The sequence below is a fragment of the Erpetoichthys calabaricus genome, chromosome 1, assembly GCF_900747795.2.
Source record: "Erpetoichthys calabaricus chromosome 1, fErpCal1.3, whole genome shotgun sequence".
Taxonomy (NCBI): domain Eukaryota; kingdom Metazoa; phylum Chordata; class Cladistia; order Polypteriformes; family Polypteridae; genus Erpetoichthys; species Erpetoichthys calabaricus.
The window spans coordinates 158,247,317-158,268,672 of NC_041394.2; the positions used below are offsets into that span (position 1 = coordinate 158,247,317).

The 21,356-nt window shown below is 38.0% G+C and overlaps 1 protein-coding gene across 1 annotated transcript in view; it reads left to right on the top strand.

Moving 5' to 3' along the window:
• tbc1d30 (TBC1 domain family, member 30) overlaps nt 1–21,356 on the top strand; it is a 125,848-nt gene that overhangs the window by 100,232 nt on the left and 4,260 nt on the right. Inside the window, 5 exon segments of the mRNA XM_051920768.1 lie at nt 2,843–2,908; nt 2,910–2,954; nt 11,454–11,464; nt 11,747–11,886; nt 15,707–15,913. Coding sequence (XP_051776728.1) covers nt 2,843–2,908; nt 2,910–2,954; nt 11,454–11,464; nt 11,747–11,886; nt 15,707–15,913 — 469 coding nt within the window.

Below are 21,356 nucleotides of genomic sequence, written 5' to 3' on the forward strand. Positions count from 1 at the left end.
CCATGGGTGTGCACACTCATGCAACTGTGTGGAATTGGTGGAGTAATTGGGGCGAGATGCACCTGCACTTGAAGGTGCAGTCTGTCTCAATTGCTTTATCGGCTTCCTGCGGTATGCGATTGAGACGCTACACCCATGGAGCCTTATAAGAACAAGTTGGCACGAGAAAAGGAGGAAGAATCAAAAGGTCAAAACAGGCTCATTGGATAGAATTGAAAGAGAATCAAAAAGAAAGGAGATTAAAGGAGGGATTGAGAAGGCAGGAGCAACAGAGAGCCGGTGTGAGTGGACGAGAACAGAGCAGAGGTTAAATGATGGAAAGAGAAGAAGGCAGGAAGACTGGAGAGAGAGCCAGGGCAGGTGTGAGAGAGATTGAATGAGGAGGCAGGCAGCTGTGAGGATAGCCCTTCAAGGGAGTGGCTGGCCACTGCTCAGAGGTTGTTGTGGAGGATTGCTCCAGCTGAGGGATATAGGGAGTTGGAGTGACAAGGCAGTGCAGATAGTTCCCTGCAGAAGTCTGGGAATGCAGTGGGAGTCAGAGGCTCAGACTGGAACCCCCAGAGTGAGTGCTATGGCCTTTGGGGACCCGGACCATGGGTTTGTTTGGGGTGAAGTCCTGTTGCAGCCATGGAGTGGCAGGGACCCGGACCTGTGGAATGTTTGTAGTGCCTGTCAGTTTGGCATCTTCTCCTCCTGCAAGGTCCATTCAGGATAAGGGAAGGAGACGTCAGTATAATGGAAAGCACTGGTGACTTGGTTTTAAAGAATACATTTCTGCTTGGGAGTTTTTACCTCACTTTTAATGGATTTATATGATTTTTAACCTACACTAAACACCTTTTTTTGGAATAATTTATTTATTGATGTTTTCAGCACTGCACTTTTGGGCACCTTGGTTTGTGGAATTGTTTTCAATTAAAGCACTCAAGCACTTTTTCACCTCCCAATTGCTTGGTTTGTGTTTGTCCTCATCTGCCAGCTCATCCCGGTCATGACTATTGACAGTGTCGGGTTCATAAGGCACCCAAAGCAAAAGTGGGAGCCAGGAGCTGACCTGCACCGTCACAGGACATTAGATATTGCTATTTTGTTACGGGACATATAGCCTGAAATCATGACAGTCCCTGTAATTTACCCTAGTAAATTATAATGACAGTGAAATAGTAAATTGTTGTAATCTGCAGAAAATGGTGCTGTAAGGGTTTAGTGTAAGGAGTAAATGTGTATTTACTCTTGTGCGTAACACTGCAGGATACTTCATTCATAGCTAGATATCTTTTTGATGTCATTGCTTGCATTTTATGTGGTTAGGCTGATGCTTTAATTTGTAATAATTTAAATAATCAGTAGGACTGAGGTGCTGCTGGACTAATTCTCTTCTGCTTGCACTCAGGCCTTTAGAGAGATTTCATAAAGTGGACTCGGCTTTCTGATACAAAGGTTTCCATTCACATCTCGCAGGACTGGTTGATGGAGGATTGCAGTCCTATGTATGCTTAAGCAGCCAGTGACAGTGATATCCTACCTGCAAACACAGTCCGCTGGTGTTTCATTAACTTCTGTTGGGAATATGTTCGCTGTCATTAGCGGATATCAGAGGTGAAAAAGAGGAAAATATAACAATTGGTGTGGCCACTGTCAAAGTAAAATTGAAACAGTAAAGTAATTCTTAGTAGAAGTCGCACAGAATGTTTCTCATTTTAAGATGGATGACTTTGCAAATTCACCGATGCTTTTCCATGAAAGATTTTGAAATTCTAAAACTGTACATCATGATGTATGCATGGTATCAAAATGAAAATTAAACTCAACAAATTTCCATAAAAAATAAGGGTGCCACATTTCAACAAAATTAGTCCACAGAGGCGGAGTTGTTTCATGCAGAAAGACAGACAAATATGGCTGTTAAAACAGGTGTTTTGTGCATTATATTTAAATCCAATTAAAAGTGGAAAACTGTTTTGCAGTAAACACAATCATTTATTATTATTGATATTTTAACAACTTAAGCAATTGTCATGCCAATAATGCTTTTAAAATCAGTTGTTAATGTTGTTAGTTCAAATCAATCAATTTTAATTGTGTTCTTTTAATATGTAATTCTGCTCACAAGAGGGCTAATCCATAGTACATAGAGTATACTTAAGATTCAAAATTTATATAAAGACTAAAACATTTATCCAATTAAAGACTAAACACATGCACTAAATGGCAAGAATCACTTTAACAAATAAGCCATTGACTGCCCAATTCCTATTCTGACTGTTTCTTCCCTCTTATTTAAACAAAAAATACCAATAAAAATTATCATTCCAGTTATTGTTCTTGGTGTTGAATTTTAATTAACTTGGAGTGTTATGAGTGCAACCTTCTGCTACTCTGTATTTTAATCCAAGTATATTGATGGCCTCAAGGATTTGTGCTGCTGCCTATTGGACTTGGGGATCCTGGGTTTGGTTTCCAGCTTGGTCACTCTATGGAGCTTATATGCTCTTCTAGTGTTTGCATTAGTGATCACTTTGAACTCCATTTTTTTACACATCTTAAAGGTAGCAACATCATGCTAGGATACCTGGCACCTGGTTTAAGTGCGAATAGGTGTGTGAGTACTTCCTATAATAGATTGGGTTTGGTGCCTGCCTAAAATTGCTGAGCTTGTTAACAAAAACTTTAGGCTCTTGCTGTTTTACTGATGACAGAGGCTTGTAATGGTATCCACAAACTTGTTGCCATTACTGGTTCTCTTGCTTGCTTTTTTATGAGACTTAAAAGGTTATCACTCCCTATTTTAATGTAAACAGAGATTTAATATTTGCTTTGTTCTACTGCTTCTTTATTTCAGACAATTTATTCAATGGCAGCATTTCCATTTCCACAGCTTGCAGAGCTGAGAGAGAAATATACTTACACACATCACTCCATTCCCTTCTTCAGTGAAGTCTTCCACATCCAGAGTAGTTGAATTGACAAAATGGTGCTCAGCCAAATGAATTGAGTTGGTGACAGTGTTTGTGTGATGAAAAATAATCAAACAATACAAAAATGTCTTGGTACTCTTAGGGTTCATCCAGAATTGTTGTCCTGGCTTAAATTTATTGTTTGTTTATTTAGTGTTTTTATTTTATTTAAATACAATCTTGAATGGAGGAAGATGCACACAGGTAGATTATATCCTAGGCAGAAGAGTCAATCTGAAGGAGATTGAAGACTGCAAAGTGGTGGCAGGGGAAAGTGTAGTTAAGCAGCATAGGATGGTTGTCTGTAGGATGACATTGGAGGTCAAGAAGAAGAAGAAGAGAGTCAGTTCAGAGCCAAGGATGGAAATGGTGGAAAATGAAAAAGGTAGACTGCAAGATTGAGTTAGGAGGAGGTGAGACAGGCACAGGTGGTAGTGAAGAGTTGCCAGGAACAGTTGGGCAACTACAGCAGATGTAGTAAAGGGTGTCAGCAAGAAGGGTGCTTGGCGTGACATCTGGACAGAGGAAGGAGGAAAAAGGAAACCTGGTAGTGCAATGGGAAGTACAATAGAGTATACAGAGGAAGAGGATGGCGAAGAAGTGGGATAGTAAGAGAGATGCAGAAAGTAGACAAGAGTACAAGGAGATAAAGTGCAAGGTGAAGAGATAGGTGGCAAAGGCTAAATAAAAGGCATATGATGAGTTGTATGAGAGGTTGGACACTAAGGAGGGAGAAAAGAACATGTACAGATTGGGTAGACAAAGGGACTGAGCTAGGAACGATGTGCAGCAGGTTAGGGTAATCTATAATAATAAAAGGCAAAGCCCCTCACTGACTGACTCACTCACTGACTGACTGACTGACTGACTCATCACTAATTCTCCAACTTCCCGTGTAGGTGGAAGGCTGAAATTTGGCAGGCTCATTCCTTACAGCTTACTTACAAAAGTTAGGCAGGTTTAATTTTGAAATTCAAAGCGTAATGGTCATAACTGGAACATATTTTTTGTCCATACACTGTAATGGAGGAGGCGGAGTCACGTATCGCGTCATCACGCCTCCTACGTAATCACGTGAACTAAAAACAAGGAAGAGATTTACAGCACGAGTCACACGCGGGAACGAAGGTAAATTGACGTTAATTTTTGACTGTCTTTTAATACTGTGTAAGCATACATATTAACACATGTGCAATTAAACGTGTGCATTTACGGGTGATTTCTCAGGCTGAAAAGCTCACCTTTTATCAAACGCGGGGAACAAAGGTAACTGACGTGTTCACTGTCTTTTAATACTGTGTAATCATACATATTAACACATGTGCAATTAAACGTGTGCATTTACGGGGTGATTTCTCAGGCATAAAAGCTCGCCTTTTACTAAAAAGGTAAATGCAAAACTATTTTCAATCAGTTTATTGAAACGCTCCCGTTAAGGATTGCAATAACATATTCGCGAGATAAAAGTTTAATGAGAAGACACGAGGTATAAACGAACCACACGCCGTGGCGCAACGTTAGGGGCAACAGTTTCAAGCATTCTATGATCTGCTTCTCGCAACTGAAAGACGGCACATGGCGGATGTTAGCCGACTTGCTGACCGCAACGTTAGGGGCTTCAAGTATGGTGCTGACGCCACATCTCAGTGCCAACACTTTGCAGACTGTACTTAAGACACGCCCTCCTCACTGGACAGTTAAAAACACCAATCAAACTAACGATGACATCAAGTATTACCCAATCAAAAAGTAGGAAAGGAGGCATCTTCATCAAAATGCGTGTGGGATGATTTGCATGAGACGCTGCTTTAAAAAAAAAAATGATTACAAAAATACGGGATAAATCCCGTCCACTATTGATTCAAAACGGGACGCGCAATTTCATTGTAAAACGCGGCACGATTCCGTATTTTAAAGGACGGGTGGCAACCCTACAGTGCCAGGTAACCACCCATACAATCAGATTGTGATTCACCACTAGGAATGCAATGAATGTAATTACCCCGATCTCCATACAAGGCGAAAGTCTTGCAACATTCAAAGATGATGGATTGGGATAATTAGTACTTATTAAGTACACCATGGAACATAAAAGAGCTTATGAAGCCTTGAACCGAAAAAAGCAACATCTCAGAGATCGTACAAAAAAAAAAGGAGGTAATGTCGATTTACTCGCTGTAGATTTTAGTGAAACATTACCAGTTATTCCACGAGGGAGACCAGCAGATGAACTCAACGCTTCTTTAAAATCCATGCTTCTCCCACGGTCGGTTATATGTCACGTGTTCTCGGGTAGGTACACCAAAAATGTATACATTTAAGCATGTAATGGGCAAAGAAAAAATGAGGTATACCCGAAGGCACTGCAGTAGTACTCAATGTAACTTTACTTCTTAAATGTTAATGTTTTACTGTTTAATAATTTATACGCTTCTTATATATTGTTCAAATTCTTTTATCAAAATTACCAGTGACAGCGCAATGCACGATAACATGGAGTGAATACACCATACGCATCTGCCCCATGGCCGCCCTGGTGTGCGCAGATAGGAGTTGATTCTAAAATAAAATAAACATAAAAACAGTAATACAATCATCACCCATAAAGCGGATAGCAGACGTGACGTATTATATGTGTACCACATTTCAAGTCAATAGGTGAAACAGTTTGCAAGCTACAGGTGATTTAAATATCCTGGACAGACCAACGAAAAGCCACGGTAGCAAAATTATAAAGAAGATTTTACTGTTTAATTATTTTAAATTTATATGAAATGTGCTTCTTATATATTACTTCATATTCTCATATGATAATGATGTTAATGTTGTTTATATTGATTTCTATGTTATTGTTAGTGCATCTATGTGTGTATATGTATGTATGTATGTATGTATGGTATATATATATATATATATATATATATATAAAAAAATATATGTGTATATGTATATATAATATATCTGTATATGTGTGTGTATATGTATATATATATCTGACAGCAACACTCATAAACAATGACAACACAATTACATTGACAATCATGTTACGTTATTTTTAAAATGTTTCCTTTTACTTTTTCATAACCTCTTTAACACACTACTTCTCCGCTGCGAAGCGCGGGTATTTTGCTAGTGAAGGATAAAGATGGAAACATACTCGCAAGTGAGGAGAGTGTGTTGAGCAGATGGAAATAGTACTTTGAGAGGCTGATGAATGAACAGAGCAAGAGAGAGAAGAGGTTGGATGATGTGGAGATAGTGAATCAGGAAGTGCAACGGATTAGCAAGGAGGAAGTAAGGACAGCTATGAAGAGGATGAAAAATGGAAAGGCCGTTGGTCCAGATAACATACCTGTGGAAGCATGGAGGTGTTTAGGAGAGATGGCAGTGGAGTTTTTAACCAGATTGTTTAATGGAATCTTGGAAAGTGAGACGATGCCTGAGGAGTGGAGAAGAAGTGTACTGGTGCCGATATTTAAGAATAAGGGGGTTGTGCAGGACTGTAGTAACTACAGAGGGATAAAATTGATGAGCCACAGCATGAAGTTATGGGAAAGAGTAGTGGAAGCTAGGTTAAGAAGTAAGGTGATGATTAGTGAGCAGCAGTATGGTTTCATGCCAAGATAAAACACCACAGATACGATGTTTACTCTGAGGATGTTGATGGAGAAGTATAGAGAAGGCCAAAAGGAGTTGTATTGCGTTTCTGTGGACCTGGAGAAAGCATATGACAGGGTATTGGTATTGTATGAGGAATTCGGGAGTGGCAGAGAACTACATAAGAGTTGTACAGGATATGTATGAAGGAAGTGTGACAGTGGTGAGGTCTGCAGTAAGAGTGACGGATGAGTTCGAGGTGGAGGTGGGATTACATCAGGGATCGGCTCTGAGCCCTTTCTTATTTGCAATGGTGATGGACAGGTTAACAGACGAAATTAGACAGGAGTCCCCATGGACTATGATGTTTGCTGATGACATTGTGATCTGTAGCGATAGTACGGAGCAGGTTGAGGAGACCCTGGAGAGGTGGAGGTGGCAGAGTTAAAGATGCTAAGATTTGCAATGGGTCTGACGAGGAAGGATAGAATTAGAAATGAGTACATTAGAGGGTCAGCTCAAGTTGGACGGTTGGGAGACACAGTCAGAGAGGCGAGATTGCATTGTTTTAGTCATGTGCAGAGGAGGGACGCTGAGTATATTGGGAAAAGGATGTTAAGGATAGAGCTGCCAGGGAAGAGGAAAAGAGGAAGGCCTAAGAGGAGGTTTATGGATGTGGTGAGGGAGGACATGCAGGTGATGGGTGTAAGATGCAGAGGACAGAAAGACATGGAAGAAGATGATCCGCTGTGGATCATCTTCTCCCTTAACAAGAGCAGCTGAAAGAAAAAGAAGAATCTTATGTTTTTGTTTTGTGTTTGTTTTGTTTATTTAATATGTTATTTCATTTTATTTTCTAGTGTTATGTTAAGTTTCCATGTTAATGTTTTTTGTTATCAGCCTTGTAACCAAGGAGTCAGGGACACATAATTGTGCAGCTGAGGGACTGCCCTATCAGGTATTTAAGGAGAAGGTGAAATTCTTTTTTCAGCTTTGGCATTGGGGTTTTTTTTTTTTTTTTTTTTTTTTGATTCCCTTAAAATCTCTTGTAATGTGCGTAGACCTGTTGTATTCTGGAACTTCCCCAGGCCAAACCCTGATTTTTGAGTTGGAGCTACATTGCCTAGAGTAGTGCCTTACCCAAGGTGTTTCAGACCTGTATTTTTAGAAGGTGTGACCTTTTTGGAGGCCTCCTATCCATTTTTGTGCTTCTTTTGGTCCCAAATTATAGCCATTAGTAGTGTTTGTACTGTTTATATCAAAACTCAAATAAACCTTTAGAGGATAACGGATTCTGCTTTAGCTCAATACATTATGAGACTTGTCTTTTGTGCCCAGTAGGGAAGAGCAAGACAGCTGGAACCCAACTCTGTCTTGCAAGAGGAAGAAGTGCACTCCAGCTCTGTGCAAGTCTGTTATATGCACATTGATACTTTTTCCAAGTTATGTGTCAATCAGTTGGAATAAATAGCGACACTGAAAATCTGCAGATATTAAAATAAAGTGCATTAGCCTTGGGCGACAAATTAATTAATCTTTAAGCACATAACTTAAACACATTTGTAATGGTGCCAAGCAGTATGAAACACAAGGTACTAATTGCATAGTCTTCATATTATTAACAGGTTTTGAATTTCTCACATACTTAGACTTGGTATCTATGTAACACAATATTTGTTTCTATAAATATTGTACCTTGCTTTATTTTGTAATTGTCAGAGCAACAGGTTCAATGGTTTATTATTCTTTTTCTGAAATAAGAACATCTTATTAGATTACTCAGTAATAAGTATACAGTGTAATGGTAGAGCATAACACAAACTGGCCATATTTTCAGAACTATTTAAGATGTCCTCGTTTGCTGTTTTAGTAAAGAAAAATTTTTGGCTGTGATGGAAATGTTGCGGAAGTTTATGCTAGATTATAACATTGCAGAGCATATGCATGAGCTTTTGTTGTGTTGTCTATGTAGATTTGATTTGAAGCTTTCGGATCCCAAGGAACCAGTGTTTTTCAGTGTGTTAGCAGTGTAAATCATCAAGAAGAAAATAAATTCATAAAATATTTCATAATGGAAGGTTTTGAGGGATTGAGTTCATTTGGTAAAGTTGCTGTCTCAGAGTTTGAATGCTGATCAGTGGAATCTCTGAATGTAGGGGGGAGTTGGGCACTGACCCCTCCAACTCACAGTAGTTGGCACTGCTGTGCAAAAAATAAATAAGTAGTAAATTGGATAAATAATCTAAACACCTTGGTAAAATTTTTTTTTTTTTTTTTGCAAAACAGTGCTGCTAGACTGCTTCTGTGTTGTTTGGGCTGGCCCTTGTACCCTGTAGTGCTCTCAACATACATTTGGCCTTCTATAAATGTGTGTAGCTTGAACTTTTCAGTTCTACCTTTAGGCTTGAATGCTAGAGCCTTTTTAAGCAATCCATTGTATTCTTTGTATTTGGTGACACAATTTAAAGCATTGTGAACTTGTGCATCCCGTTATTTTAGTGTACTCGTCATCATTATCATTAATCACATTGATTACTTTCGTTCAATATTATTTAACACTTTGTCCATTGAACAAAATTGGGAGGTTTTTGAATACTCATTTGCTTTTTATCAAATACTGGTGCCAGTAGCTTAATATATTGTGAAACACAGTGTCTATCCCTTGGTCCCTCACATGACCCATCTTCCACAACTTCTTCCATGTGGCTTTAGTGATCCTTCAATTATATATTTTCTGTTGTGGCCCCTGTCTGCACATTCACGCTGCTTTCTCAGTCTTACACTGCTTACTTGGGGTCAAAGACTACACCATCTGCACTCACTTTTCTCAGCTGCAAGAGCTGAACCAATACAAGCCAGGATCCTTCCCGAGATCGCTGTCAGCCACATGTCTAGGCCAGTGGATTTAAGCAGAGGAGCTTGATTATATCTGTTTCTCTCTCTGTGTCTCATGCACACCCTTTTCAGGATGGCTGTACTTGTTCTGACAGTGTCTCTCTCCCAGATTCAAGTAGGTCCACTGTAATATTCATACCCAAAATGCCACTGATCATGATTTGATTTCAGGTAAGGGTTCAGTTTATGGAGTTACAGTGTTCTTCCCTTCATAAACTTCTTCGCTTCTTCATAAACTTTTTTTGAGACTCCCATTTTCTTCCACAGTGTAAAGATACACTGGTAAATATGTTTATAACTTTGTACTGTCTGTGGCTGTTCCTTGTGGTTGGCATATGTTACATCCTGGACAGGTAAGGTGAAATGATTAGAGGACAGATACTTAATAAGTTTAAAAATGGAAAAAAATCTGTCAAAAAGAGCATAATGTTTTTACTTGAAAATTAAAATATAACTATTATCACTGAAATGGAGGAATAGCACAATAAGAGAAAACATCTGAAGACAAAATTGCTATTTAACATTAGAAAAATAACTATCATGACTGTAATAATTAAAACGGAATGAAATTCACAGTTAAGACTTATAAATAAGTACTAAAAGGCAACTGGAGAAGAATAATGGTAATAATTTAACTCTTAACCAAAAATATGTGTGTATATACACAACATAGAACCATTGTTGTCTTATTTAACAGAGTACAATAAGAATACTTACTTGTATATTCTAATAAATATGCAACAACCCATGACTCTCTGTCTTACCTTAATGCTTGTTTTCCTTACCTGAAAAATCTCAGAGCATATTTGCCATTTACAGATATATTATTAAATTAAAAATTCTTTATTTTTTCTCAGTTATTTTTAAAACTGACTTTCATTCATCTATGACAAACATTTGTTTTTTATTTATTTTTTTACTGAAGTCCTCAATGTACCATCTATGAATCACTAACATATTGTTCTCAGTATAAAGTAGTGTTGTATTGTATAACAAATGGTTGTTATCACACAACTGCAGTACTGAGTATTGACTGCATAGTAAATTGAAAAAGATTGTGTGACAATTATAATGTGGCTGCAGGTGACAACCACATTAAGAAAGGTAAATGTAACTCATTGGTGCCGCACAAGACTGGAAAATGATCTAAAAATAGCGGACTTAAAACAGTCAATAGATAATGAGATATCCTTTGCATCAAAGAGAGATGTAGCATTTGTTTGCATTACTGTAATAGCTATGTTGTTTGTCTGAACAGTACAGTCACAGTGAAAACACTTCCTATATGTTACTATGCTATAAACTTGGGCTAAATTATAGGATGTATTTTTTGGAAATGATTAAAGCAACTTAGTTTTTGCATTGAACAAAATAAGGAACAAAGTGAGTCATGACTTGTTTAGGTGCATATTTGTTGTTTTGAAGGCCCATAATAGTGGGGATGTTTGCAAAGGCACACCAGTGTTCAGAAATGTACATGTCATGGAGTAGAACTACGGTGTTGTACCATGTTAGCCATTATGGATATTATGAGAAGTCAAACAAAATGACACCTTTTATTGGCTAACTAAAAAGATTACAATATGCAAGCTTTTGAGGCAACTCAGGCCCATTCTTCAGTTTACATTTTGCCTAAATAAAGGTCTTGAGTTGCCTCGAAAGCTTGCATATTGTAATCTTTTTAGTTAGCCAATAAAAGGTGTCATTTTGCTTAACTTCTTGTTACATGTCATGGAGTAAAACAATAAATACACCTATTTTTCGTAAGGCTCAAACTGCTCATCCAACATAATGTGTCTCTTCCCTGTGTATGCATTCCCCATTTTGGTGCTCGCTACAATTTTCTATATATCAATGCAAAGCTAGACAAATACTAACGGGAATTTAACCCTAACTTAATAAGACTGTTTCTTGTGTTTAGCATTGTTGACTTATTGATCCAGCAAAATGGATTTGAATTGTGCACACAGCTGCTGTCCCATGTACTACCTGTGTCTCCACTAGTTTTTCTCAGGGTATTCCGTTTTAATCACTTATCCAAAGATATTTTTGTTAGATTGTTTGGTAATCCAAATTGGACCTGTACGTGTGAAGGTGTGTACATGAAGGTTGGTCTCTTTCTTGTGGCCACTGTTGCCAACAATTAACCTAACACATCCTTTAAAAATTGATGCAAATACTACTTTCAATAGGTTGATATAAAGAAGAACACAGTTTTATCTACTCATAAAATGACAAGGAATGTGATGTGATGTACAATGCTGAACTAATTGGCTTTGTTCTTATTATAATTTCAGAAAATTAAATAAATCCAGAGACAGTGATGATGAGATTGACATGGATGATGAAGATGCACTTGTCAGTACTGTTGGCTGTCTGGGACCATTGAGTGGTCTACTGGCACCAGAGCTCCTGAGATATCAGAAGCACCTAAAAGGTATTATTTTCTTGAATATAGTTTTGTGGAACTTTAATGTTGAGTATTCTTTAAGTAATTAAACAACAGCATTTTATATATGTATATCTATATCTATCAACTCACATGTTCGTTCTATCTATCTAGATGTTTAGTACTGTGCAAAAGTTTTAGGCAGGTGTGAAAAAATGCTGTAAACAAAGAATGCTTTCAGAAATATAAATAATGATTGTTTGTTGTTATCAATTTACAAAATGCAAAGTGAGCGAACAAAAGAAAAATCTAAATCAAATCAATATTTGGTGTTACTACCTTTTGCCTTCAAACCAGCATCAATTCTTATAGGTACACTTGCACAAAGTCAGGGATTTTGTAGGATTATAGTCAGGTGTATGATCAACCAATTATACCAAACAGGTGGTAATGATCATCAATGTCACGCATAGGTTGAAACACAGTCATTAACTGAATCTGAAACTGAAACAGCTGTGTAGGAGGCTTAAAACTGGGTGAGGAACAGCCAAACTCTGCTACCAAGGTGAGGTTGTGGAAGACAGTTTCATGTCATGGCAAGATTGAGCACAGCAACAAGACACAAGATAGTTATACTGCATCAGCAAGGTCTCTCCCAGACAAAGATTTCAAAGCAGACTGGGGTTTCAAGATGTGCTGTTCAAGCTCTTTTGAAGAAGCACAAAGAAACGGGCAACGTTGAGGATCGTAGACACAGTGGTCGGCCAAGAAAACTTAGTGCAGCAGATGAAAGACACATCAAGCTCATTACCCTACGAAACTGGAAGATGTCCAGCAGTACCATCAGCTCAGAACTGGCAGAAACCATTGGGACCCAGGTACACCCATCTACTGTCTGGAGATGTCTGGCCAGAAGTGGTCTTCATGGAAGAGTTGCAGCCAAAAAGCCATACCTCCGATGTGGAAACATGGCCAAGCGACTCAAGTATGCACGAAAACATAGGAACTGGGGTACAGAAAAATGGCAGCAGGTGCTCTGGACTGATGAGTCAAAATTTTAAATATTTTGCTGTAGCAGAAGGCAGTTTGTCCGTCAAAGGGCTGCAGAGCGGTACAATGATGAGTGTCTGCAGGCAAAAGTGAAGCATGGTGGATGTTCCTTGAACGTTTGGGGCTGCATTTCTGCAAATGTAGTTGGAGATTTGGTCAGGATTAATGGTGTTCTCAATACTGAGAAATACAGGCAAATACTTATCCATCATGCAATACCATCAGGGAGGCGTATGATTGGCCCCAAATTTATTCTGCAACAGGACAATGACCCCAAACATACAGCCAAAGTCATTAATAACTATGGAAGTGATGGTATGGCCCCACAGAGCACTGATCTCAACATCATCGAGTGTGTCTGGGATTACATGAAGAAACAGAAGGATGTGAAGAAGCCTACATCCACAGAAGATCTGTGGTTAGTTCTGCAAGATGTTTGGAACAACCTACCAGCAGAGTTCCTTCAAAAACTGTGTGTAAGTGTATCTAGAAGAATTGATGCTGTTTTGAAGGCAAAGGGTGGTCACACCAAATATTGATTTGATTTAGATTTCTCTTTTGTTCATTCACTGCATTTTGTTGATTGATGAAAATAAATGATTAACACCTCCATTTTTGAAAGCATTCTTTGTTTACAGCATTTTTTCACACCTGCCTAAAACTTCTGCAAAGTACTGTATATCAATCTATTATATAAAAAAATCTTGTGTCGAGATGTGATCATCTCTCGGAGAGACACTTTGAAGTCCCATGAGACTTCTTGCACGTCCGCCATACTTACAAACAATTTCTCGGAGACACTTTAAAATCCAGCATGACAATGAAGTGAGACAAAAAGGACAGCTGATCAACACGCAACGCGACATGCAGATCACACAGCACAGTAACAGCAGCTGGCTTAAAGGACAGCTGCTGTACAGGCTTTTAAATGATCGTCACGCAGTGCAACATGCAGATCACGCAGCAGCTGCTGTACAGACTTTTAAATGATCGACATGCAGATCACGCAGCACCGGCAGCGGCAGCTGCTATACAGGCTTTTAAATGATCGACGCGCGGCGCGACATGCAGATCACGCAGCTCGGTAACAGCTAGCAGACAGCCAGCAGCTGACCCGTCCGCATCTCTTTCACGAGCGTTCAGGCCCCCCCTTCACAATGCTAGTGGCAGAGACGCGAAGTGGCTAGCGTTAAGTACGCCCCCAGGTGTGGGGGTTGTGGGGTGGGGGAGTAGGGGGGTGTCGCGTACTCTTTGCATTATTTGACAGTAAACTATTTCAACCATTCTATGATCTGCTTCTCGCAACTGAAAGAGGGCACCGTGGCGGATGTTAGCCAACTTGCTGACCAACCACAAGCGTTACCTGGTAGGTAACCACCCATACAATCAGATTGTGATTCAGACTACGAATGCCATGAATGTAATTACCCCGATCTACATACTGTCAAATAAACGAACCACACGCCGTGGTGCAACGTAAGAGGCTTCATCTCTGACGCTGACGTCCGAGGTTCGATTATTATATTTTATTATTTTACATTTTGTTGTCTTATGTTTATCTTTTGTATTCTGTGTTGTCATTGTATGTTGAACCAATACTATGAAGACAGATTCCTAGTACACATTAGTGTACCTGCTCAATAAAGTGAATTCTGATTTTAAATTCGAAAGCTCAGCAGGAGTAAAAGCTGGCAGCCACTGCTACCATTCAGGATGAGTTTGGGCACCCTGGTATAGAGTGACTTTAAAGGAGATGCTTGACTAAATAAAATTAAGAATCTAATCATTTGAGGAAAGCATGGCAACTAATAATTAAAGTTTTTTTAAACTGGGTTAATAAACTGTGCCATGAAACTGCCATATAACACACATACTTTTTAATTAAGGGAGGTCATTATATTAAAAAAAATAATTCCCTGAGGAATTCTATGTTTGTAAATAATTGAGCATGATGTCTGCACTTTAGCATACAATATGTGACAGTTTTAAAGTAATTAGATTGCATCAAATGCTGGCCTTACACCTGGTAAATCTCAGGTGTTTTTCCGCTTTTTGAGCTTGTTTCCTCACAAGTTAGAAGATATTGGTAAGACAAGGAATATTTATTTTGTGTGTTGTCGCTTTCTAAGATAATTTCCTTCCATTTGTTATTTTATAAGCTGATGTCACTCCTTAGCAGTACGTACCAAACTATAAGTGATGTTTAGAGAGCTTTGAGTAGAAGAACGTTCCTAGATATTTCCACCTAGCACAATCAGTTATAATGATGTCTTTTGTTAAGGTCGTCTCCGGAAATTTTTCCCCAAGACGCATTGTACTCAAACTCATCACAGTATACTATAAAGATGACCTGGATGGCTGGTGTTTGCTCAAACTCTTTTACATCTTTGACTTACATCCTTATTTCCAGTTTTCAGGGCTTAAAGCAACAAGAATATATTTACCTACAATGACAATAAAAAGATTTTATTTAGACCATATTCTGATTTAGGATAGAAAAGGTTCATCTCAAAGATGTAGATGTACCTTTATTAAGTTTGTCATTTACAAAACACTCCTGACATCACTCATGTGAACTTGGTGTGACTCATACCCAGGCAGCCTCTAGCAACAGATTATCTGTAGTAGGCATCACAACCTTGTAGCACTAACCTGAGTAAGGTTTTCAAAATGCAGGGGAGCCCAGCAACAGCGCTGTAATTGGCACAAAACTCACAGTGATGCAGTAGAAGTCTTCACATTACTAATAATAATAATAAGTGTGATTGGCTAGGGAATAATGTAATATATGAACCTTTGTGTTCTTATTTCCTCTCAGACCAAGCAGAAGAAAACAGTGTGCGGAGCAGTAACATTGCAGAGCTGAGTCCAGGCGCAATTGACTCTAGTCGCAGTGAATACCAGGCAACTTTCAATAGCATGATGATGGAGAGGATGACCACAGATATCAACGCTCTCAAGAGGCAGTACTCTAGGATTAAACTGAGACAGCAACAGCAGGCCAACCTTATCTACATTAAAGCAGGTAGAGAAAACAAAAGTCACTTCTTCACCTTATTTTTGCAACTTTTAAAGTATTTAAAAAATATTTAGAATTTAGTACATGAGAAGTGATTTCAGAGAATACAGGAGTAATCTATAAACATGCATTTGAGTTTAATGTGAGTACACTAGGGTAGGTGTTCCTCATGCACTGAACTTGGCAGCACCTGGGAAATGAAATCCAGACTTCTAAAAGTAGCATTTAGAAGTTGCTGGCAAAAATTGACTAAAGACAATGTAATCTGATAAAAAATTAAGAATGTATGTAAACTAGAGTTAAGTCTGTATTAGACAGTTAAGTTACATGATCACATATCACCAGTAATATATATTTTTGAATTTATCAATTACACATTCATCCAATATATTCTCTGATGAAAGTGATATTTTTTTCATGTTGATGTATTTTATACTTTTTTTTACTTTTCAAAATATCAGAAGTATGATTTTGCTTTTTGAGTTTATTCATATCTAGAAATCAGTTCTACCATGATATCTATAATTTTTTTTTCATTTGTAGTTTTTACATTTTTTTGTTATCAAATTCTTATTAATAATCCACCCTACCCCGCTGGCTTCCAGTTTCACCCTGAGACAGTGAAAAAAAAAAAAAAAAAAGGGAAACAGAAACCAGGCTGAAGGCAGTAATGGCTTGTGCACCCCACAAAGGGTGCCCAATGGAAAGTAAATGAGAAAAAGAGGTAAAAAATAGTGAAAAAGGAGAAAAAAACATCACAGACCAGCCTCTCACAAACTTTATTACAAAGCCAATTTTGGATGGTAGACCTGGAAGCATTATTAATCCACAGAATTCAAGAAGGCAAACATTATAAAATGAAGATTTCAAGACTGAAGAAGCAGCAAGACATTAGATTCTTCTGCTGGGTTGAGAGTAGGGCAAAGTCCTTGAGGAGACAGCTTTGAGGAGACAAAGGAAACGGAAGGAAAGGATCATGGAAAAGGATTTGGCCATAGTGCCAGAGAGAGATGCCAAGGAACTGAAAAGGCCAGAGATGACTTAAAAGGCTTCATTCTAAACCTATAAGGTGGTGTCTCCGTGGGGGTAAGGCAGACAAATTTAAATTGCATGAGCTGGTGATTATGATTTGTGAAACAATATTTGAAGATTTGAAAATGATTTAATATCCTGATTTGGGAATTGGAGAAAGATCAGTAAGACAATTACATACGATTGAGGTCCAAAGGAAGCTTTGCAGAGCAGGGAATGGAAACCATACCTTGAGTTGAAGCCAATGAATACAAGTGATGAGTATGAATATAGGGGACGAGATACTGAGACTTCACAAACTCTGAGCTCCTCAACTGCATAGAGGAAAAGTAGGAGAAGGACTGGAGTGGAGATTCCTTACTATGGGACCACGAGGAGAAGGAAGTCAAGGCCAAGTTATGAAACAAAGTTGTGTGGAGGTGCAATCTTGGCAGTGGGCCCATCAATTTCTTAGCTTTTCCCCAGAGTCGAAAGGACATAAGGCATAACAGTGTTGTTTTTAGTTTCTTTTACATTTTTTTCCTGAGTTGTTTGTTTATAAGTTTATAATTTTATTGTATGGGAATAGTTGTTACATGCAAGATGGATTACCAGCTCAATTTATTTCTGACCTATACCACAGTGCAGAGTCTGACAAACAGTGTGTTTCCTGCATCCTGACATGAATTACTGGTGTTTTTTTATCTATGTATTTTTTTGTATAGTGAATTTTCTGTAAATATTTAATGAGTTATCTGCCACAAAATCAAATAATGCATGAATATAGATCTGTTCTAAAAGTTTCAATACACTGTGAACAAGAGAGGATCTGGCAAATGACAAAATATAGAATGATACTTTTTTAAAAGTGTTAAAGCAGAAGAGATGATGGATAGAACAAATATACAAAGTACAAAATAAAGAAAAAAACGTATGAACCTGCTGTCCTTCTGGACTTTCCCCCTATCTATTGGAGGTTTGGCATATCCAGTTGCCCACTATTTCTGTACCAAAAGTGGTTCCTTTTCCCCTTTCAGCCCTGGCTTCTTTTCATCAAAGAGTGTTTGCCCAAACTTACCTGTCGACATTTCACTTAATTGTCCTTTAACTATGAGGAGGCTTTAACCCCCATCCATGGTCAGCATTGATCCTACTTCTATTCCAGTGACACCAAACTAGAACTCCTTCTTATAGTTCCTTGTAATCTGGTACCCCTTAAGTGCTCAGTTGTTCTCAAAAGGTGGGGTGTCTCTGTCAGTCCCCTGTTAGTCTGAGAGACTTTGTGCAAACATCTGATTCATGCCTGATCTCATCCCATTTCCTACATGTAAAATGCAACACTGTTCTTCTTTTGTTTAGTTTGGGCCATGACCAGGTCAACCTCAATGAACTCCATTACAGTTCAAAAAAATTAATAACATTTTTATCTTATACAGTATTTCAAAGCATTGTTCTTGGTGAATTCACTGGGATTGTTACATGGTATACCAACACTAAAAAAAATAATTTCTAGATTTTTAAAATGCTACTTTACTAGCATTATGTTAAACTCATACTGGCACCTCATGTTCGAAAAACCCACTAATCAAATCATCCATCCATTATCCAACCTGCTATATCCTAACTACAGGGTCTCAGGGGTCTGCTGCAGCCAATCCCAGCCAACACAGGGCACAAGGCGGGAAACAAACCCCTGGCAGGGCGCCAGCCCACCGCAGCTAATCAGATCAGTTTTTGTATATTAGTATGCTTGAAAACTCCAAGGTCCCCACCTTTGTGTTATAATATGCTTATATCCATGCACTCAAAAGTCCAAAGGGGAAAGCTTGAATAAGAAATTATCAGCCTCAGACAGACCCTGGTGGAACCAGGGAATAGCATGGCAGTCAGGTTTCCTTGGACCCTGGACATGCGAAGTGCAGCAGAGCCTGGTCGTGTGCATGTGTGCAGGCCGGGGAAATAAAGCAGTTGGGAGTCTGGGTAGTTGGAGTTATCCATTATTTGCTTCAATATCATTTTGGTACCAGTACTGTGGTGTAAAAGCTGGTATTGGCACCAAAGCTAAAATTTTAGTATTGATTCAGTACTAGTCCCTGGTGACAGAACATGTTGCAAGTTAAACCAACAGCACGCAAGAAATGTTTTGACTATTACAGGCCATTTGACATTCTTTAGGTTATTATTTTCTCTTCACCTATGTCATCAAGTCAAGATTTCAACTACACTACACAGTAACATGTTTCTCATTACCACACACTTGTAAAGAAATATTTCATAAGATTTTTGAGAAATTCACTACCAGCTTCAGTCTGTGCAACTAAAATCCTGTTGAACTTATTTTAAACTAGCAGCTGATATCCACCATACTTGCTGTCCTCATTTTAAACAATTATCCTGTCACCACAAGGGAGCTTGCCATGTGAGGCTGTCACACTAGTGAGAATCTGAAAGCAAACATCACTTTTTTGACAAAAATTTAATTAGATGAGTAAAAGTATTCCGGCAATCAGCTTGTGTGCAACTGACATTGGCATTAAATAAGAAGTTATCTAGGTCATTGTACTTTATAAGAACTAAACACGCCCCCATATCGAGTAGTAGTAAACTTGATGGCATTGCTTATTTTTAGCAGTAAAGGTCAATATACAGCAACATCTGCTGACACACAATGGAACTGCAACCTTGTGATCAAATAATGTGCACCATTGAAACAGAAATATAAGAAAAACTGATTTTTTAAAATTAAAGTAAATAAATGGCCCATGCTCTGTTTGATTTTTGTTTCAAGTGTTACTTATCATTAATTCCTTTACCCCATTTTTATAAAATTTAATTTTGAAGACAAAATAAAAAGGAATTAAAGAAGAATAAAGGCACCGGCATTTCATAATGTGTTTTTTTTTTTCTTTCCTTAAATGTTTTTATCATTTGTGTTTTTGTTTTATTAGGAGCTGAGGAGAAAAAAAATCCTGGGATCATGAGTGGTCCTGGGAGCCAGCTGAATCATGGTACTGAGAATATCTTTCATGTGCTTGAGATGGGGCTTTAACTTTTGGTGGCAGCTGATTTTGCTTTAAGCAAGAAAAATTGGGAATGAATGCACCAATGAAAGGATGCTAGGAGACTGGTCTTTACAATAGGAAATAGATTTTTTTAATAATGCAAATTATTGCTGTTCAGTGATGCATTTCTACAAGCATAATGACATATTATTATTTGGCAGGGTATACTAATAAAAATATAATTTAGTATTTATATTAGTGAAAATGCTCCGGTCTTGCTTATTAATTCTATCTTCCATTTTTAATAATTATTTTGCCTATCCAGGAATGTAATCTAAACCTGCATCCCACTTTTACTAATATTTTTCTTACAACTAACATTTTTTGATGAAAAAGTCAACAAACCTTGGGGTAAAATTCACCTTTAACATGAAAATGTTAAACTGTATATATACTGTATATAAGGTGTGTGTGTGTGCGTGTGTGTGTGTGTGTGTATGTATAGAGTTTTTCCATTTCATAAGATTTTATGGTTTAAAATATTTAGGCATATTTGACCTTCTAGGCCTCAGGATAGTCTTATAGTACACTATATTAATATTCTTTTTTAATATGTTATTAACACATATAACACTTAAAAGCACAAAGCAAAAGTAAAGGAAGGACGATCATCTCATGAGTGTGCTTCATCAATCAGACAGGAGACACTCTTGATTAAAAATCATTTGACACCCCGGTTAGAGTTTGCCAAACAACATTTAAAGGCCTCAGAGAGCATAAGGAAAAGATTTCCCGATCTGATAACTGATGCAACTAAAATTGAATTCTTTGGGTACAACTCCAAATACTATGTCTAATGAAAGCAAGGCACTGCTTACCAACTGCCTAATACAATCACTCCAGTGAAGCATACTGGTGGCAGCATCGTGCAATGGGGGATGCTTCTCAGCAGGGAACTAAAGGGAGACTGGTTAGAATTTAGAGAGAGATGAAAGCAGCCAAGTACAGAGAGCTATGAGAGGATCTGCCAGTAAGAGTGGGATAAACTGCACAAATCCAAATGTGCATAGGTTGTAGAAATTAGCCCTAGAAGGCTCAAAGCAGGAAATGCTGCTAAAGGGCCTTCTACAAAGCATTGAATTATAGGTGCTTATGATTATTTTCATAAATGAGAGATTTCAGTTTTTGTTTTTTTGTTTTTATTGTTTGTTAACCTTTCTGAAAACCTCTTTTACCATTGTCATTATGGGTTATTGAGTGCATATAATATACAAATTAGTTTCACAAAATTGTAATTTCTAGTTGTTTTTTTTTTTTCTTCTAGGAAAATAGTCCTAACTGGCTCAGATATATCAGAATGATATAAATTTGATCCTACTCTTTTCCTAATTTCGGAAAATATTTCTAGCTTCAGGCAGATAGCAGCATACACATCT